General features: G+C 35.9%; 1 protein-coding gene across 2 annotated transcripts in view; it reads right to left on the bottom strand.

The window, feature by feature from the left end:
- Positions 1 to 15,082: 15,082 nt before the first annotated feature.
- insyn2ab (inhibitory synaptic factor 2Ab) overlaps positions 15,083 to 18,977 on the bottom strand; it is a 46,755-nt gene continuing 42,860 nt past the window's right edge. For both annotated transcript variants that reach the window (XM_084097109.1, XM_084097108.1), the window contains exons 4-5: positions 15,661 to 16,134; positions 15,083 to 15,534 (exon numbers count right to left, since the gene is read on the bottom strand). Coding sequence is in view for 1 of the 2 variants with exons in the window: in XM_084097108.1 (XP_083953234.1) it covers positions 15,951 to 16,134 (184 nt within the window). In the remaining variant the exon portion in view is untranslated. The remainder of the gene's footprint in view (positions 15,535 to 15,660; positions 16,135 to 18,977) is intronic.

The following is an 18,977-nucleotide window of genomic DNA, read 5'->3' as shown; positions in this document are numbered from 1 at the left end:
GATAATTTATTTTTAATAAGAGATATAATAGATTATGCAATGTATAATGATAATGCTTTAGGGTTGATATCTCTTGATCAAGAGAAAGCGTTCAATAGAGTGGACCACGCTTATTTGTTTGATTTACTGAAGGCTTTTGGTTTTGGAGATGGTTTTATTTCATGGGTTAATTTATTGTACAATGAAGCTGAATGTATGGTCAAAATAGCTGGAGGTTTAAGTGTTCCTATTAAAGTACAAAGGGGAATGATGCAAGGATGTCCTCTTTCAGGACAACTTTATAGCCTTGCAATTGAACCCCTATTGTGCAAATTAAGAGAGCAGTTGACTGGTTTACATATTGAGGGGTCAAGTTTTTCAAATGATGTGAAATTATCCGTCTATGCCGATGATTTAACTGTAATAATTAGGAACAGTAATGATATTAAAGTGGTTTTAGAAAATCTTAAATGTTATGGAAGAGCATCATCAGCGAAAATAAATTAGACAAAAAGTGGTCTTAATAGTCAATAATCTTGTTGCTTCATTTTTGTGGCACAAAATGACTGTATTGGAATCCCTGCTGTCATTAAGGACATTCAGAGATGTCTCGTTGACTTCTTTTGGACAGGTCAACATTGGTTGAGACCTGCTGCTTTACCTGCCTCTTCATGAAGGAAGGCAAGGTCTAATTGACATAGCATGTAGGATTGCTGCTTTTAGGCTACAAGCTGCCCAGAGACTTTTGTATGGCAAAGATGTCAGTTGGGCTGACGTGGCTTGTGGTCTCTTGAGGAGAGGAGGACGACTGGGACTAGACCGGCAATTGTTTTTAATGAATTTGAAGGATGTGGCCCTAGTTGAATTAGCTCCTTTTTATAAGATGGTTCTAAAATCATGGAATGTCTTAAGAATTGTTCGAGAACAGGGAATTGTAAGTGGATCATGGATTAAAGAGGAACCTCTTCTTTACAATCCTGCAATACCATTCAATACAGGCCGCTATGGTGAAAGCCCAGTTAAAAAAGTCTCTCATCTTTGGAGTAAGAGTGAGTTTTAAAACTCCAGAACTTAATTTGTTCTGTGATACTGGAAAGCGAGCACTGTATCATACTTGTGTAAAAGTAATGCATTTTGAATCGTTAAAATCTGTTTCAGACTCTAAATGGCAAGAAATAGAGGGATTTGATTTATCCCCTAAAGGTAGCTGGAGGACTTTATATAAACATCCTATTGATAAGAGAACTGGTGGCCTCCAATGGCGGATAATACATGGAGTCATAAATACCAATAGACATAGGGCACATATCGATCCTACAGTAAAGGATGAATGCCCATTTTGTTTTGAGTCTGAAGATGTGCATCACTTATTCTTGCAGTGTGAAATATTAAAGCCAATGTTTTTATTGTTGGAAGAATGGAGTAAAGATTTGAATTATGAATTTACATGAAAAGGTTTTATTTTTGGGCCTATATATAAGTATCAAAATAGAAAAAGAGATGTGTTAATTAATTTTTTATATGGTCAAGCAAAGTTAGCTGTGTGGCTAACAAGAAAAGCGAAGCTGAATGGGGGTGTTTCTACTGATGTTACAGTTTTTCTCAATTGCTTAAACACTATAACCAGGCTTTTGAACAAAAATTTCAAAACCATAACGCCATTTATCAAAAAGCACACCCATTTCACTAAACTATAAACACTATTCCCTGTTTTGACACATGAGTCAGATTTGTTGAACTGTCACTGCAAAACTCTACACACAAATCCCTTCATTTCTCATTGCTTAGACCATGTTGTCATTTAGAAAGCACTAGCATTCAAAATTGTTCACTCAAGTCAGCACAGCTTCAGCTCAGTTAGCACACAATTATCCAGATGGAAACACTAAGAGTCAAAATTTAACACACATCAATCAGAACCTTCAATAGATATATAAAAGGGCCCAAATCAGTTTATTGCGTTTTGGAACAATGGATCCAGAAAGACATGAAGGAAGAGGGATAAGAATGAGGAGGAGGAAGGGCAAGGACAAGAAGACAAGCAGTCTCAGATGAAATTCAAGCCACTCTAGTTGCCCATGTCTTTGTCAATGGTGTGACTATGAGGGAGGCTTGGCTACGAGTAAGGCCAAATTTGAGTTGCTTTACCGTCGCCTCGAGAACCTTCAGGGAGGTGTGGTGGCAAACAAAATTCTATCACTGAATAAGAGACACACATTTCCAATAGTCTTTGATGAGGTTTATTTTCTTGCAAGAAAAGGCCAGCAGTCGTACAGTCACACAGAGTGACACAGAGTGTGACAGTGAAGGGAGGGCATCCTTTCTCCTTTATAGTCTTGACTCCCAGAATGTTATCTTTCTAGGCCAATGATGGTATTTCAACCATATGTGGAACATTCTTAGACGTATCCATCATATTGTGTCCTTGAGTGGAGACCCTCCTGTCACGTCCCAACACTCTTTACCATTTCAATACAATTCGAATTCCATATTAGAATATGGTTTGTGTGTGCTCTTTTACTGTCATATGTTGGTCACACAAATCTTACTGTAAGTAAATATTTAAAAAAAATTAGAGGAGAGAGTAAAAAAAAGAGTAAAAAAAAAAGAGTAAAACAGGAGAAAAAAAAAATTGTGTGTGTGTGTGTTTTCTGTGTATGAATAAAAATGTGCCAATGTATCCACTGGTTGTGTCTTTTGTGTTCATCATGTGAAAAGATTTGTGAGGGGGGAACCACAAGCAACATAAGTTACCAGTTTTGGAAATGTTGTTTTGAATTATTGCACCAGTGTCTTAGACTATGTTGTAGTGTGTGTGATTTTGAGGGCTTGTGTGTCCTGTCTGAGGGCAAAGTTTGGTTTTTCAGCAAGAGTGAATGGTTTTGAGTGTAGAGCTTCATTTTGACCTGAAAATAGGATGTTTGGGGAATTGGGTGAGACGTTATGGATTTGTGTTTATAGTTTTGAGAAAATGTGTTTAAGCAATCGAGAAAAACTGTAATATGACTTTAAGAGGTCTGATATCTGCACGGCTTACTGTTGAGTTTGCATATTATAAAATGGTTGGAGATCTTGATACTTTCAATTTTACTTGGGCTCTGAATGATGTTCTATGTAATTCAGAAGATGGAATTTTACAAATTAATATATGAGGTATTTTCTGTGTATGTAATGTATTTTTTGTGTTTGTTGTTTTTGTTTTTTTACAGAGTGTATTTTACATGTATATCTATGTGTTTTGTATATTGATATATTTTAATTAAGTGGCAATAAAATGTTAAATTAAAGAATGACTAAAAGTTAAAGTAAAATTAGACTGTTAGACTAGGTTTTTTGTAGAATTATCAACGCCTTCCCCTAGGCAGACCTGTCGACAGGCCACCCAGTTTGGTTTAGGAAGGACGCAGAAAGGCACAGGCCGGCACATGTTTTTTGAAAGGATTGTAGGCATCCCTCCCTTCCTAATTATCCTATTAGCCAAAATCCCCTACATCTCCAACTTTTATCCTTACTCTACTTTTTTATGAAGGGTTGAAACATTTTCAACGCAGAATTTATCCGAATTTATCTATCATCCCATTCCCAAAAAGAACATATAATATTCTTACTTTACTATGTAATACTGATACATATTATGGTCACATTTTTCAGATCAGATTTTTGCTATATTTCTAAGCCAATAATCAAATTTGTGACACTGACCATGTGAATGTCACAATCTTGTCTTGTTTAGTTTAATTGATTCATTTTCATGGTTTTCCCTGTTCCTGTCTGCCAGGACTTCTTCTTTCTAGTTTGTTGCTATTGTTTCTGAGTTACACACCCGTTTCTTGTTCTGTCGATCATTCCTTCTGTGTATTTAAGCCCTCAGTTCTTTCTGTTCATTGTGGTGTCAATGTTAAAGTGTAGTGTGTTTCTTGTACTCCTTGTGTTTAATAAAAGTCTCTTTATTTGTGCATTCTGTATCCCGGATCATCTTTATTGGGCTCATTGCATGCAACCATGACAGTGAACTTTGTACTTTTCTTGTTTAAAAAAAAATCACAAAAGACTTCCAAGATACCTTGTAACCTATATTATACCACATTTCAAAACTTCACTTCAGTGCGTTTCTAACGGCATCAGTGTAGAGAATAATGGAAATCTGAACAATTGAAAATTGCTTTCTAATTGAAATGAATACCTATGCACAATTCATCCATCTGAAAAACATTTATAATCCAAGATGAACTCAGTTCTGTTGACAGCTGACTTCAAACGCACATTTGTGCCAAAAATTTAAAGAACTCAATCATTCAAGAACATTTAGTACCTCTTTGAATAAATAAGTGTGCAGTTTGGATTTGGAAAAGCTCTTATGTTGGAATGCCAGTCGAGAATGAAACTTGCCTTTTCAATTTTACTGGACAAATAGGATTACTTTCCACATTATACATGGAGTTTGTTCGCTCAATATCCACTTCAAGGTGGTAAAAGTACCATCAATATGTCTCGAAATAAAGGTGTTAGATGCTGCATTTTTTAAACTCTCATTTCACTTTTTGAAGTCGTTAAATGAAATCAATGACATAAATTGTTTAGTGCTGTGATACGAGTATGTGTCGTATGACGGTGTGTGTGTGTCTGAGCACTGTGCTGGTCTGCGCTGATAGTTCCACTCTGCTGCCTTCAGCTCTCACAGGCCAAAGCTGCAGCTCTGCTGTTATGCTGAGATCTACTACAGAAGAGCTCAGCCAACATAATGCAGTTATCACAGCAGTCTGAAAGCCCAGGAAAAACAAATCGGTCTCCAGGTACGAATCTGTCTTCCTCACTGCGCTGTTGTTTGAAGAATTTGATCTCCTTGCATGGGATCGCTCGATATCCGTTTTCATGATTCTTCATGATGTCTCTGAAGTACTTGTAAAGCATCAACACATGCATTGGTTATTTCTTTCTTTATTTTACAGGATTAGGTTGTAATCTTCATAAATCCTTAATCTGTAATGGCAAATATGCAAATGTCAGACATTTATAATATACTGTATAAAAACAATTGCTGAATGTTCCAAGAGAAATCCAGACACCCATATACTCATAAATCGCAGGATTTTGTTATTGTTTCCTAGAATTTGGTTACTGTTGCTCACTCAGACAAGCTTTAGAATGTCCCATAGAAATTAAGAAATTTCTGAACAGCACGAATTTCAGAAAAGGTTCTTAAGTGGTCAAGTTTGATTGGATTTTACTTCTAGATTGGTTGGAATGAAGACTCTTATTATACATCTATATCTATATATCTACAGTATATATATATATATATATATATATATATATATATATATATATATATATGAAGAGTTCAGATGCAAAAGCCTCTAAGTGCCATCTGAAATTTTCTTCTAGAATGATCATTTTTATAAAGCTTGTATATTTAAGTTAAGTAATTTCACTTAAATGACAATTAATAGGTAATTTGCATTGCCATTTAAGTGAAATTATTTAACTTAAATATACGAGCTTGATAAAAATGATCATTCTAGAAGAAAATTTCAGATGGCACTTAGAGGCTTTTGCATCTTAACTCTATATATATATATATATATAATGTGTGTAACTAAGAGATTCATTTATCATGGAGAATATGTACTGTAGATGTCCCTCTTGATGTTATAATGTACATGTTTATTTGGAAATGAGGCTCAAGATTTCATTTAAAATTTTGTATAAAGCTATCTAAACACATGGAACTTACTGTACATGCTCTAACTGAATGTGGAAATACATTTTTGTCAAAATATATAATTCAAATCAACAATAAAACGAACAGTGTCATCTCAAAACACACACACACACACACACACACACACACACACACACACACACACACTGTCAAGATCCCTGTACTGTCTTGTGTTTTGAAGTATATTCTTTTATGTTTAAGTATATTCTTAGTTCCCCATTGTTTCTGTGTTCACTTCCTGTGTTTGGTTCCTGTTTTGCCTTGTACCTTGTTTGTCACCATAGTTACCCTTATTAGTTCCCATGACATAAATCACCAACACCTGTCCCTCATCAGCCCCTTGTTAACCAGTCTATTTAAAACTCTGTGCTTCAGTTGTTGTTCGTCGGTCGTTGTTCCTGTTTGTGAATTCCAGTCGTTGATCCCCTGCCACCTCTTTGTGGATGTTACCCTTGTTTTTGGATTATCTTGCGTTTATCTTTGTCTATTAAACTTGTGTTTGCATATGGATTCTCTCTCTCTCCGCTTCATCCCTGCCTATACGTTACATACACACACACACACTTTTTGAATGCATTATTTAGCATATTAAAAATGTCTTAGCTGCTGACTGGTCTGGCAGATTGTCCTCCTTAGTGTTTTATAAGATGCCAGAATAGGGCTGGAAATATTTAATTAGGGACTGGCGCTCTGGCTAATGGAACAGTGCGTCCCTGCTCCCGCACTGACAGGAAATGTCAAATAATGTCACATACTGTGTGACATTCGGTCATTCTGTCACGCACTGCTGGTCAGTAAATGTACGACGAAGGAGATTTACTCAAGCAGTTTTTAATTACGATCCAAAAACACTAGAGAATACAGGAACAAGATAGAACACTTACCATTAACCACACTAATGTGAACACAACATTTCATTACATCACTTTAACGCAGGACAAAGAAGGGGAGAACTAAGGGCTTAAATACATGAGGGTACTAAGAACTAAGAACAAGTGACATGCTAATTAGGGAACAAACTATGGAAACAAACAAGGGCATGATGAGTAACTATAAAAAAAACTAAAACTAAAACACAATGAAACTAAACAGAACCAAACCTGACACATTCATTCACAAATCGAACTACACTGGCCATGCTATCCGTTTTTGATTCACTTAAAAGAGCTGGCTAAAAAAAATGAATCAGACTACCTGATTTTTTGGTTCCCAGCCCTTCCTAGTCATACTGTACTGTGACTGTTAGTCATACCAGCATAGCTTTTCTAGTGATGTTATTACTCAAGGACTAATGATTATAAGTTACATCAAAAAAAAAAAAAATCTTGTTAGAAATTTTTATATATATGATATATGAATGATATTTAGTGAGAGTTTTCATTTGTGACATGTAGCAGATTCACAAGATTTCTCCAAGTAAATTTCTCCTCTAAATCCTTAAGCCCAATATCCCATGTGACATTCACACATTGTAGATCTAATTTCCTGTGCAGATGATCAACTCCATGGAGAGATGAGACATGAAATTAAGTTGGCCTTTATTGGGATATTATAATGATTACTAAGCTTAGAAAATCCACATTCAATATGCCTTTACACCAGGACCATAACTAGAGCCTTACGGGGGTTTTACACCCTTAGGGATGCAGCCATCAATCTTTTGTGTTAACATCAAATGTTCCCATCTAATGGGAACCGGCTTTAGCTTGTTGTTCTTGTGTTTTCATGGCTCTAAGCCAGAGCTCTGGGAGTAAACCTGTTCATTTTGATCCCCACTGCCTATCCTTCATATAGTGAGATCTGGCCCCTAATGTCCACTTATCGACCGTGTGAAGTGGCCAGGCCCCCTTCACACTAGTGAGTGATGGGGAAGAAAATAGACTGATTCAGGTAAACATTCCTCAGTGTCTCCACTGCAAGGTTCCCTGCTGAATGTTAAATGCATATATATCCCCAGTTGTCTAGTGTTTTCCCTTGATTATTCATTCTGTTCACCTGTCATTCTATTAATTATCTCATTAGTTCCTCTGGGTATTTAAGCCCGGAGTTGTCCTTGATTCTTTGTCCTGTATCATCCTGTTTGGGATTAGAGCTGCACCATGGGCCTTTAGACTAGTATGATTGCTCCATGAATATGAATGCCCTGTGTTTCTTCTCTGTGGATAACTGTATTAAAGACATTAAGTTCGAAGTTTTAAGCGCTCTATTACACCAGCCACTCGTCAAGACATATAAATATAATGTGTTTGTATTCAATTAAGTATTCTAATATTGGTAGTGCAACTTGGTATGCAACATTATTTATATATATTTTTTAAATCTTTAATGGTTCTAATGATAGAGCACCTGGTTAACACCTGATTAGTGCACCTGTGACGATCTGAGACGACCTGGATGGATGAATTTAGTCAAAATGGTAATTTGTGGGTTAGCGTTTGCTGAGAGGGGGCTGATACTGTGGCTCTGATCTGGAGGTCTTTTTGGATGAGTTTTGCAGCTGTTGGCCAGCAGGACTGGAAACCTCCATTTCACTGAGCAGATCCAAGGAGCTGTGCTTTTTTTTTCCCCTGCAGATCAGTGCCATGCATTATTCATGCTTTATCTTCCAGGCTTAGACCTGAGCCCTGGGCCTTTAGACCAGTATGATCCCTCCATGAAGTACAGCAAGAAAGTTTAGATCGTTTCTTCTGTCAGTTTTTGTGGGACCAATTCTAAAGCTCTAAATCAAACCGAATTTTTTTTGACCCCTGCCTTCAAGCACTTGTGGGGCACGGCGGCGTGAAATTGTACAGGCTTTAATGTCTACAGAGACTTTCAGAGGCTATTACGGCTTTGAAAGCAAAAACTAAGCTGTTAGTGGCTTACTGTAAATAAACACAGTTAGGGTTAGATGGGAGAACAGATGGCACTATAAACATCAGTGTATATTTCTCGCTTTCTCACATGACCTTAAAACCCCTTAAGTGTCACCCCCCCCCCATTTACATTACAAATGGTTGTAATTCAAGAATGCTTTTGAATATAGACGTAAGATTGGTCTTGTTTTAAAGAAGACATTTGGCAGATTTTTGTAGAAGAAATAAATTAAGAAAGTGAAACAGGAAAAAAGTTATAGAAGTTTGAGTTTATGAAAATGTACAATGTTTGGACTCTAAAACTGAAAAAAAAAAAAAAATCTGAACAAGTTGTGTTTCAAATTTTAGGTTGATATCTCAAAAAATTAGCTTTCGGTGAGATTTTCTTTGGGCGCAGTACTAAACTTTTTCACTAGGTGACAAATTGACTCCATTACTCCCCATATAAGGGCGCCTCCATTTCCATATGTGGTTTGAGTGATCTGAACCATTATTTCCACAATTTTCATACAATTTATGAAGTAGACATCCTATAGTAGTATTGGAAGTTTGGCAGATTTTGATATGAATTCAACCTCTAAGAAACAAATAAAAAGAACACGTATGTGTGTTTATAGCTCGCTGCCACATCACAAATGGTGAATCTATCATTTTTTTCTATTTTCTATTTTTTCTATTATTGTTAATCTATTAACATTTTCAGACCTTTTATTTCTAAAAACAATTGAATGGATGCTATCTTTTGAACTCTTGGCATGAAAACAAACTGAGGTTTCTTCCATTCTTTCATGATTTTTTATGTTCATTACTATTTCAAAATAAAGGTCTGAACACGCCTTAGGAGTATGAAAATATTCTTGTTGCAAAATGATAAATTACGGCTCCTCTGTAATTTATTTTGAAAATCACCTGAGAACTAAAAACTGAAAACCAGAGATTGTAAGCTTTCAAATGATATATCGTTTGTCAAGATTAGTTTAGGTTTAGTATAGGATATTACTGTTTTAAATATGTAATGGCTGTGGTGGGCCAGTGACACTTTTTTTCTCACTCCATTGTGTTTTCCATTGTGGCACAGGATAATAGAAGGACTGTGGTGTTATAGTCTCAGGCCCTTATTATCACATTCCCCTCCTGACACAACAGGGCAGGTCTCATATGTGAAAACTGAGTTCTTTGAAAGACCCTGTTTAACTCCTCTTCTCATTCAACATTTCAGTCCATTAGTCGCGACTCGCTAGTGTTATTATGTCTCTCACACCCACAGTTTCATTCTCCCAGTGATTAACTCCCCTTACAAAGCAGGAGATACAAAACTCTTGCACTTTTTTTTTTCTTTTCTATTTTTTGTTCTAGATGTATGTAAAGGGTGTACTTAATTTATTTGTTTTGCATTTCTGATATAGGCTACAAGTGAATTTGCCTACTCGAAGGAAATATATTTTATTGTCTGAGTTTGCTCTATCAAAGCAAGGGAAACTAAATGGAGTTCTCATTAATGTTTCCTAAAAGTATCAAATTGACTGCCGTCAACACAGAACGCGGTGTTGTGTTTATCACACACAGTGTTGCCAAGTCCACGGTTTTCCCGTGGAATTGGGCTACTTTTACACTGTTGCCGCAGGTTGTTTTTTTAGTCTGCTGATTGAAGTGACCCCCCCTCCCCGGAACGTGATTTGGCGGGTTTTGAATAGCAATTGGTCTGGCTTAGTTATGCAAACCTAGCAAACCTGACTGTACAGCATCTTAAAAAAATCAAAGAAGTTCAATTTTCCAAAAAGCATCTCGAGACCCTGTTTTCTTTTCAATTACATTTTGCTGCATTTTAAAACAGAAGAATGCATTCAAGCATTTAAAAGCGTCAGACCACTGCAGTAATGGAAATAACAATAGCAGTATAGCTAATAGCATAAAATAGCATAAAATAAAAAAAAAGCTGCTATTAAAAAAATATTTTTACTTCAAAATAAATACATTTACATTCATGTTTTAAGCAAGCTTTTGCTGGCAAAAATGTGGTCCATTGTCCATTTGTAATAATGAAGCACACTTCACACATAAGTCACTTTCAAACCAAAAAACGTTTTGTTAGTGAACGCGGCAAATTCGCGTAACCATCTTGAACATGACCAACATCTGCATGGGGAAATCTTTTGCTCTCACAAGAAACTCTTCCTAGTGGAATGACTGGATTTCACCTGTGAAAATTCACTAAACAACAAAATATGAAATATTACAGAGACCTCAGTGTTTTCTCTTTCCTATAGATAACTTTTCTTCTATACCCTTTAAATCTCCAAGCAAACCATAAAAAGTTGCAGTAATCTGTCAGCTGTAAAACTGATCAACAATTACCCAAATAAAGTCACTGACGGCAGATCCTCATATCTGCTCAATGAGATACAACATTGTAAAACAGGGGAAAACAAGTTTGCATTTAGACTAATCACAAATCATATACTGAATGGATAATACTGCATTCCGTAGCTCAGATGGTTCATTTGGAGTTCTGAACAGGCCCGCAGATGCAGAGTAAGCATTTTACAAGTACAGTGGTTCTTGCACACATTAACCTTAGGCTGTAATTTACATTAAAGCTCCTCAACCTTCAGTTGTCACAAGGCCTTGTTAAGTCCACTGCTGAGACTGAGTGTCCTCATAAACATCTGAAGGGTTGGGGGCACGGGCCCGGGCTGCTTACTTTTAAAGCCCACTAAGCTCAAGTCCTCTATCATTTATTAATGAGCTGTTAGGAAACCTTGAATTTTTAAAGCAGTGAGGGATGGAGATTAAAATTTAGCCCAAACCAGTTGTCGACAAGCCCATCCGGCTTTTGCTGACACACTCTCACTCTCTCTCTCTCTCTCACTCTCACTCTCACTCTCACTCTCACTCTCACTCTCACTCTCTCTCTCTCTCACTCTCACTCTCACTCTCACTCTCTCTCTCTCTCTCTCTCTCTCTCTCTCTCTCTCTCTCTCTCTCACTCTCTCTCTCTCTCTCTCTCTCTCTCTCTCTCTCTCGCCGTTGTTATTACTCCTAATGCAAACGCTTAATTTATTAACAGAACGTGCTTTGAGCTACTTTGCTGTATAAAATGCTCAACCTGTTCCTGCTGTGTGTGAGACTGTGTTTACTGAACATTTATGCTGTTCCCTCTCGCTCATAGGGAAAATCACTTTGAGGGTGACCATGGCTACACCTATAAGTGTGTTGTGTGTGATAGTCTGGGCTTCTACTGCCATTTCAAAAAGGACACAGCTTCCTTTTACAACTGTCCTCACCAGCCCATATTTAGAGGGTTTCAAAAATAGAATATGGAAAGTCTATACACAATCATTTCCCATACAAAACTGATGTTAAAATTCAGCTGCAATTTATTTAATAAGTAATTATGTTGATAATTACTTATTAATAATGTATAATTTCATGTGTAAATACAATATGCATCATATTATAAAGACGTGTTGTTTCCAAAAATAAATAAATAGCTTTAATTCCACTGTTCTAAGGCCAAAGCAAATTCTAAAAATATAACCTAGAGATAATTTCATAAAAATAAAAATAAACTGTTTTACTGTTAAAACTAAGATCTCATGATTTCCATCCAGTCTTAAGAAAGCAAAATAATAATAGCAAATTTGTAAAATGCTTTAAAATATTGTTAAACATTTGTTTAATAAATAAAAATGGTTCAATTAAATAAGCATTTAGTACTTTATAATAAATTATGAAGTGTTTTTATAAATAAGTATTTTGGTAACACTTTACAATAAGGTTCATTAGTTAACTACATTAGTTAACATTAACTAATAATGAACTGCACTTATACAGCATTTGTTCATCTTTGTTAATGTTAATTTAAACATTTACTAATACTTTATTAAAATCTTGTTAACATTAGGTAATGCACTGTGAACTAACATGAACAAACAATGAACAGCTTTATTTTCATTAACTAACATTAACAAAGATTAACAAAAACAGTAGTAAATGTATTGCTCATTGTTAGTTCATGTTAGTTAATACATTTACTAATGTTTAATAAAGGAACCTTATTGTAAAGTGTTACCAGTATTTGTTGTCTTTGATTTATTTAAAAACCCTTGGTTTATATTATTTTGAGATCTTGTTATTCTCTGGTCTACAGATATTCGATAGTCTACAGTTATTATTTTGAGTTCATGGAAGCAGGCAAGCTGGACAAATTTTCACTGCTAAATCTTGCTTTTTAAAGGCCAGTGACGAAATATGGATTTTGTCAGACACAAGAGGCACTCAAAGCATGAGTGGCTATTGGGAAGATTACAGTCACTCCATATGCTATATAAGATTTATCCTCAGCACAATTCTCTTTGAAATGAGATCTGGTTATCTGTTCACTGGTAAAATTGTTTTCTGCCACTATCACAATCCTGTACAGCCTTTGTGGTAGTTTTGGCAAGGAAGTGTAAGAATATTTCCAAGAAAATGTGTCTGTACTTTTCTATAAAAAATAATAAAAAGAAGTCAAAAATGAATACATAAAACAAGTAAAAAAAGAAGAAAAAAAAGAATTTTCATTCCAAGACAATGAAAGCAACTTGGACATTATTATTATTATATTTAAATCTCAAGGTTTCTATTCTGTTGAAACAATAAAATTACCTTGTTTTTTTTTAATTGGCATGAAACGAAAGTTGCAATAGTCTTTCCTTCCCTATTGTGACACAGTATATTCAAGAGAAACTGCATATAGGGTGGGACTTGATTTTTTTCCATCAGGAATTGATTGGATGGTTGTGGTTTGCTAATTGCTGTGATGTCATGTGAGTGACAGGTTGTCCCGCCCTCCTGCCAATAAACATCATCAGAAAAGAGATGTTGCTGCAAGTGAGAGAGAAAGTTATTTTGATTAAAGATTATAAGGGGTTTTTAAAAAACAAAACAATGATGTGAACGGATAAATCATTTCTAACAATTACGGCAATATTCCATAAAAGAACGAGAATTGTTAATTTTGATTTTATGGTGACTTTGAGGATAAATTAGGTTTCTGTTCTTGAAAAGCTTTCACTTTTTGCAAATCCATTTGTTTTTGGTTTTCCCTGCACCAAAAAAAAAAAAGTGTAATCAAGACTCCTCTGTGAATCTGTTTGAAAAGATTGCAAGGAGACAAAACTGCAATCAGTTTTCTAAGTCATTTTGGTCATTCCATGTGCTCATTAGCTTAAGTGTCTACTGTTATCAATACTAAAATAAGGCTGTTTGATCAGAGAATAAGTGCATGCAAAGTCTTGAGAGATTAATTTGGAGTCATTTCCCTTCGATGGGTCAGCAGAATTACATTCGCTATGTTTACGTTAGTTATGTTCGCAGAATGAGTTCAGAGGAATGTTTCTTCCCTTGAGTCAAAATGAGTGACAATATATTGGCAGCAGGTGTTCTACTGGAGGCCGTCCAATCACAGAGCACGTCTGTGGAGTGTGAGCCAAAGCTGAAGCCAATCAATTTTAGAGAGAAGTGTTGCAACCATCTCGTCCTCCAGCTGAGTCCTGTTCAAAGCACTATTCAATCATCTTCCTGAATTGAGTATCACCACCAGAATCCACTTTGCAAGAATCGCAAAGCAACCCACATCTAAAAGAACATTCATGGGAACAGGACAGTCGAGTCATAATATTTTGCATCAGTTTCTTTATTGTAAATGCACTGTGGGTAGAAATTGTATAAAATGTAATATTGCACAATATAAATCAATTGCACTTTCTCAAAGTATAATGATGCATCTGTGTTATGCTACAAGAATACGTTATGCAGGTACTGTGCTCCAATTAAACAAGATATTGTGAAGTGACCAACTTATTATTACTTTTAAATATATGACATATAGTTATCAAAATGCCCTCCAAGTATGAAGGTTCTTGGGCTACCAGCTAAATACAGTGTTTGGCACTGTAGTGAACTGTAGTGTGTTGAAGACATTTGACTTGTGAATAAATACAAACACTTTTTAAAGCTAAATAAATGCTAAGCACAGATTGTATATACATAGCCCTCTATATGTTACCTGCATTATTATACTTCCCAAATTGTGTGTTGTGATCGTTTCGTTACATTGCTTTAGGTGGGCAAACAAGCACAAGATTTCAGTGATTGGCTGCCATCATATTCAAATTTAATTGAGCAAATGACACGTCAGCATGAACAGAGTGGTGTGTATTATAGAGCCTGTATCTATTGTTTTGTGTTTTGAAGTTGTGCTCTTTCCACCATATGACTAACATACTTTTTCATCATGGGACATATTATATGTTACCAATTTTCAGCCAATTTAGTAATATTTTCAAGCATCTTTATGAGTCTGACAAATATATTAATTATATAATAATGATATATATAAATTTATGTTTATGCTGTAAATACAGCGTCATATTCCCAAGAAAATATTCAGGCCTGAAACACTGCAAATTCACATTTTTCTGTGAATGCTTTTCTCATCTCAAAAATGTTTATAGCTCAATATTTGATACAGAAATCAATATAATTGAAAGACAATTCACAGTTTGTATTTTCAAAAAATAAATTAAAACTTTAAACAACTGTGTAAACCCATTTTCATTCATACATTTACAGCCTAACAATTTCTGACATACTAATTGTACATCCTCAACGTTTTTCAGGAAAAATATCTCTACAAAGCCATCGATTATTAGTGCATGCCGTCAACTGATTCTGCTTTTACTCACTACAATTTTTTATTTATTTAGTCATAGAATGATAACCAATTTTCATTTAAAATTGAAGAGGTGAGAGACTTTTAGAAAGAAGGAAAGCAAGAAAGAAAGAGACAGAGGTATATCTCAGCTATCAAATCTACTTTATAACTCTCAAAAGTTTGTGCTTTGCTGATTAGATGTCTTTGATGTACGGCTCCAAAGTAGTGTTGTGGCCAACTATCATTTAGCTTTGAAGTTTCTTGTCGCCTCTGCAGGGTCCCTAAATACAACAGGATAAATGTAGAAAGGAGAGAGAACGATCAGAGTTAAATATGGGAAACAACACACACACACACACACACACACACACACTGCATCTACAGTACAAACATCCCTGCTCTCTTACCTTGCTAACTTGTCTAAACCAAAGGAGCATTGTGTAATCCCTTTGGAAAACGTGAGATCAGGTGAATTCAGCAGTTCCCAAACTCAGAGGGTTTATCAGAGGGTCATGATTAGAAAACAACTGTTATTCCTTATTAAAATCCAGTCACTCGATGGATCCCATGGTGCATGTTCCAAAACGGTGGCTAGCAGTGAGCATTTCTCCATGTTTATCCATTTAGTGAAGCAGAATTCCACTAGAATTTGCTCGTTGTGGTGGCCTGATGGTTTAAGGTTCCCTGAATCCATATGTTAGAGGAACCAGAGTTTCCATCGAGCGTGCTTCTTGGTCTCAGTCTTGGACTTGCGTTTGGGTGTGGAGGTGAACACCTCGTGTGTGTAAGGCAGAGACGGGTAGCACGGCTCTTCTAAAGGACACAGTCTCTTCATTAAGGGCTGCAGCTTGTCCTCTTGAAGTTTAAAATCTAGTTCCACACTAAAAGAAAAAAAGGGGAACATTTTAGGTGAGGACAATGTGGAGTAGAGATCATATAAAATCAGATTACAATGTCTGAATGGGGGTCATAATAAAGTCAACAATAAATCAAAGTTGACTCCATTTACTTATGTTAATCTCCTTTTGTCATATTGTGCCCATTTCATGATCTCAAAACGCTAGTGCATCAACATTTTTCAAAAACAAAGTTTGTCTTCATAATTTTTCGTCAAAATGTAATAACTTGAACCACCTCTGAAATAACATTCCCTTTTAGCTAACATCACTCACAGGCTGTTTTGATAGTATAAAAAAATTATAATTGTTACGGTTGGTTGCAAGAAGGGAGCGTTCCACTCCGAGCGGGATTTGAACCGTGGTCTCTGGTGTTGGAGGCGGGCGCGCTAACAAGGACACTAAAACCCACAGTCGCTATAGGGTGCTTCTTGAGGCCAGGGGAGTGAGGTTTACACACACAGCTCTGACTGGCCTACGTCCGTTACAGAAACAGGATCTATTTGCAGCTAGTGATGGACGCTTTCGAAACACTGCTTCATGTAGCTTTGAAACCTTTACAAATCTTTTGTCTCGAATCAGTGGTTCGGAGCGCATATCAAACTGCCAAAGTCACGTGATTTCAGAAAATGAGGTTTCGTTACATCATAACTGTTTCGAAATGATCTGAAATTTCAGTGGTTCACCGCTGGGGGGCAATGATCTCTGTGAAGCCATGAATCATGCAAATTCACTGAGATCGCCCCCCAGCAGCGAACCATTGAACAAGTGTCTATAGTTTTCACCTGATCTCTGATCGATGTTTTAATGAGACACTTTAATAATTAAAATGATTAATACTAGTTAATGGTCTCTTATTTCCATTTAGCTGAGCCATCCATAGAACAAACAAAACAAGCCCTGGAAATTGATAAAATAACATATACTATACAGACACATAATAATTATAATTGTATTAGATGATTAGTTAATTGCATTTGATAGATTATACTTTCAAGAAAACATTTGCAATGATTTGTAAAAGCTGTTTTTACGGGGGGTTTATGTTGCATTTACACTGTTTTGACCAGCAGGCATCCCCAGCATAAGGGTTTTGAACACTTCGAAACAGTGAACCATTTTGTGAAGCAATTAGTTCAATTCATTTAAAGCTTTGAAAAGCTTTGTTTCTCCCATCACTATTTTCAGCAGTCAACTTTAATTAACAGTAGATCAAAAATAACAAAACACTCTGGAACACTGGACAGAACAGAAGCACGCAGGAGAAAGCAAACCAAACTATACAGCAACAAGAACAGACAAAAACCAACTGAGAATGAGGGCCATATATAGACAGGTTAACTGAGGAAAACAAGGCACAGATGGGGACTAATCAATCAACTAAAGAATCACTATGACAACAAATGCAAATATACTTAAACCAAGAAAACAGAAAGGAAAAACAGAAAACAATGAGAACCAAACTAAAATTCCATGAAACATTAAACTAAAACAAGTCTGCACGTTACAATAATATTACTTAAAAACATTTTTAAACATTTGAAAAAATTAAGAAATTAATACTTCTATTCAGAAAGGTTAAATTGATCAAAAGTGACAGTCACATGTAATAATAAATTTGTAATAATATTTCACAATATTATTATTACTGTATTTTCGACCCAAAAGGTTTTGAACAGTATTTTAATATCATTAGATAATTTTATCCAATCACCAAATAGCTATTTAGCCATTGTTTTACACAGTTTTAATGATCAATTCCCAATAGATAAAATAATTTATTTTTCCTGTTTTACTCAGAAATTCGCAACGTTATGAAAGTACATTGAGGTGCAAATGCCGTTTCATGTCCGAGTTCTGTTTGCCTTAGCAAATGTTATGCCCGTATAGCACCTCAGTCCTGACCTCTAACATCATGACTAAGCTGTTTAGCTCAGTCTCAGTGTATGTGTCTATGTATAGGTTTGAATGTCCTCGCACAGCCGTCTGACCTCGTCATCTCTCTAAAGTTATAATCCCATGACAATCAGATGATTCCTGATGATTGCAGTGGCTAAACTCCCAGATTAACCGTCAGAGGCAGCTTTAATCTGATCTAAATGAAATCATTCACAAAGCAGTGTCTGACTCATCAGTGTAAAGAACAGAGACAGACAAACCAATCACACACAACTGCCCCATTTCTCTCTTCTTTTGACTTTCCTGCAATGCAAATGAGCGTATTGGAAATCAATGCTGTTTGACTCATCAATTACATCCATTTATTTAGATTTGTGCGAAAAAAGATCTCTCTGACCAAATTGCAGCATGGGAGTCAATTATGTTTTATCTACGTCCTTACACTGAGGGTTTATTTGGTTTGCGGTAAGAAATGCCTACTTCTTATAAGACAGAAGTCTTGCAAAAATCCAAAGTTTTGTATTGGATAATCCAAATAATGCTGCTATGCATTGAATTTGAACGTTTTTAAAAATACAATAGTGCTTTATCACATATCCACATAAACAAACCTTAAAAACCAAGGACTTTTTCCCCAAAACAGATGTACTGTGACAACAGTGCGCGCCAAAAACAGACTAAACCCCACAGAGACAAAGCGATCTGCATATCATTTTCAAGTCTGCCCTGGATTTTCACAAATGATCAGAAAAACTTCTCTGGAATGATATATTTAGAAGCTGCAGTGTTTGGTTTGTCTATTTACAGAAGTTGTGAAAGCGCAGCGATTCTCAGCAGAATCTCTGAGGGTGAAAGAGAATGGAACAACAGTGTGTTCCTGCTCCAGGTTGAGCTATACTACACTCAGCAATTAATCACAGGACAAACCT

The sequence above is a fragment of the Abramis brama genome (assembly GCF_963993115.1).
Source record: "Abramis brama genome assembly, chromosome: 21".
Taxonomy (NCBI): domain Eukaryota; kingdom Metazoa; phylum Chordata; class Actinopteri; order Cypriniformes; family Leuciscidae; genus Abramis; species Abramis brama.
The sequence above is the reverse complement of the archived record's forward strand: the minus strand, read 5'-3'. Positions and strand labels throughout refer to the sequence as shown.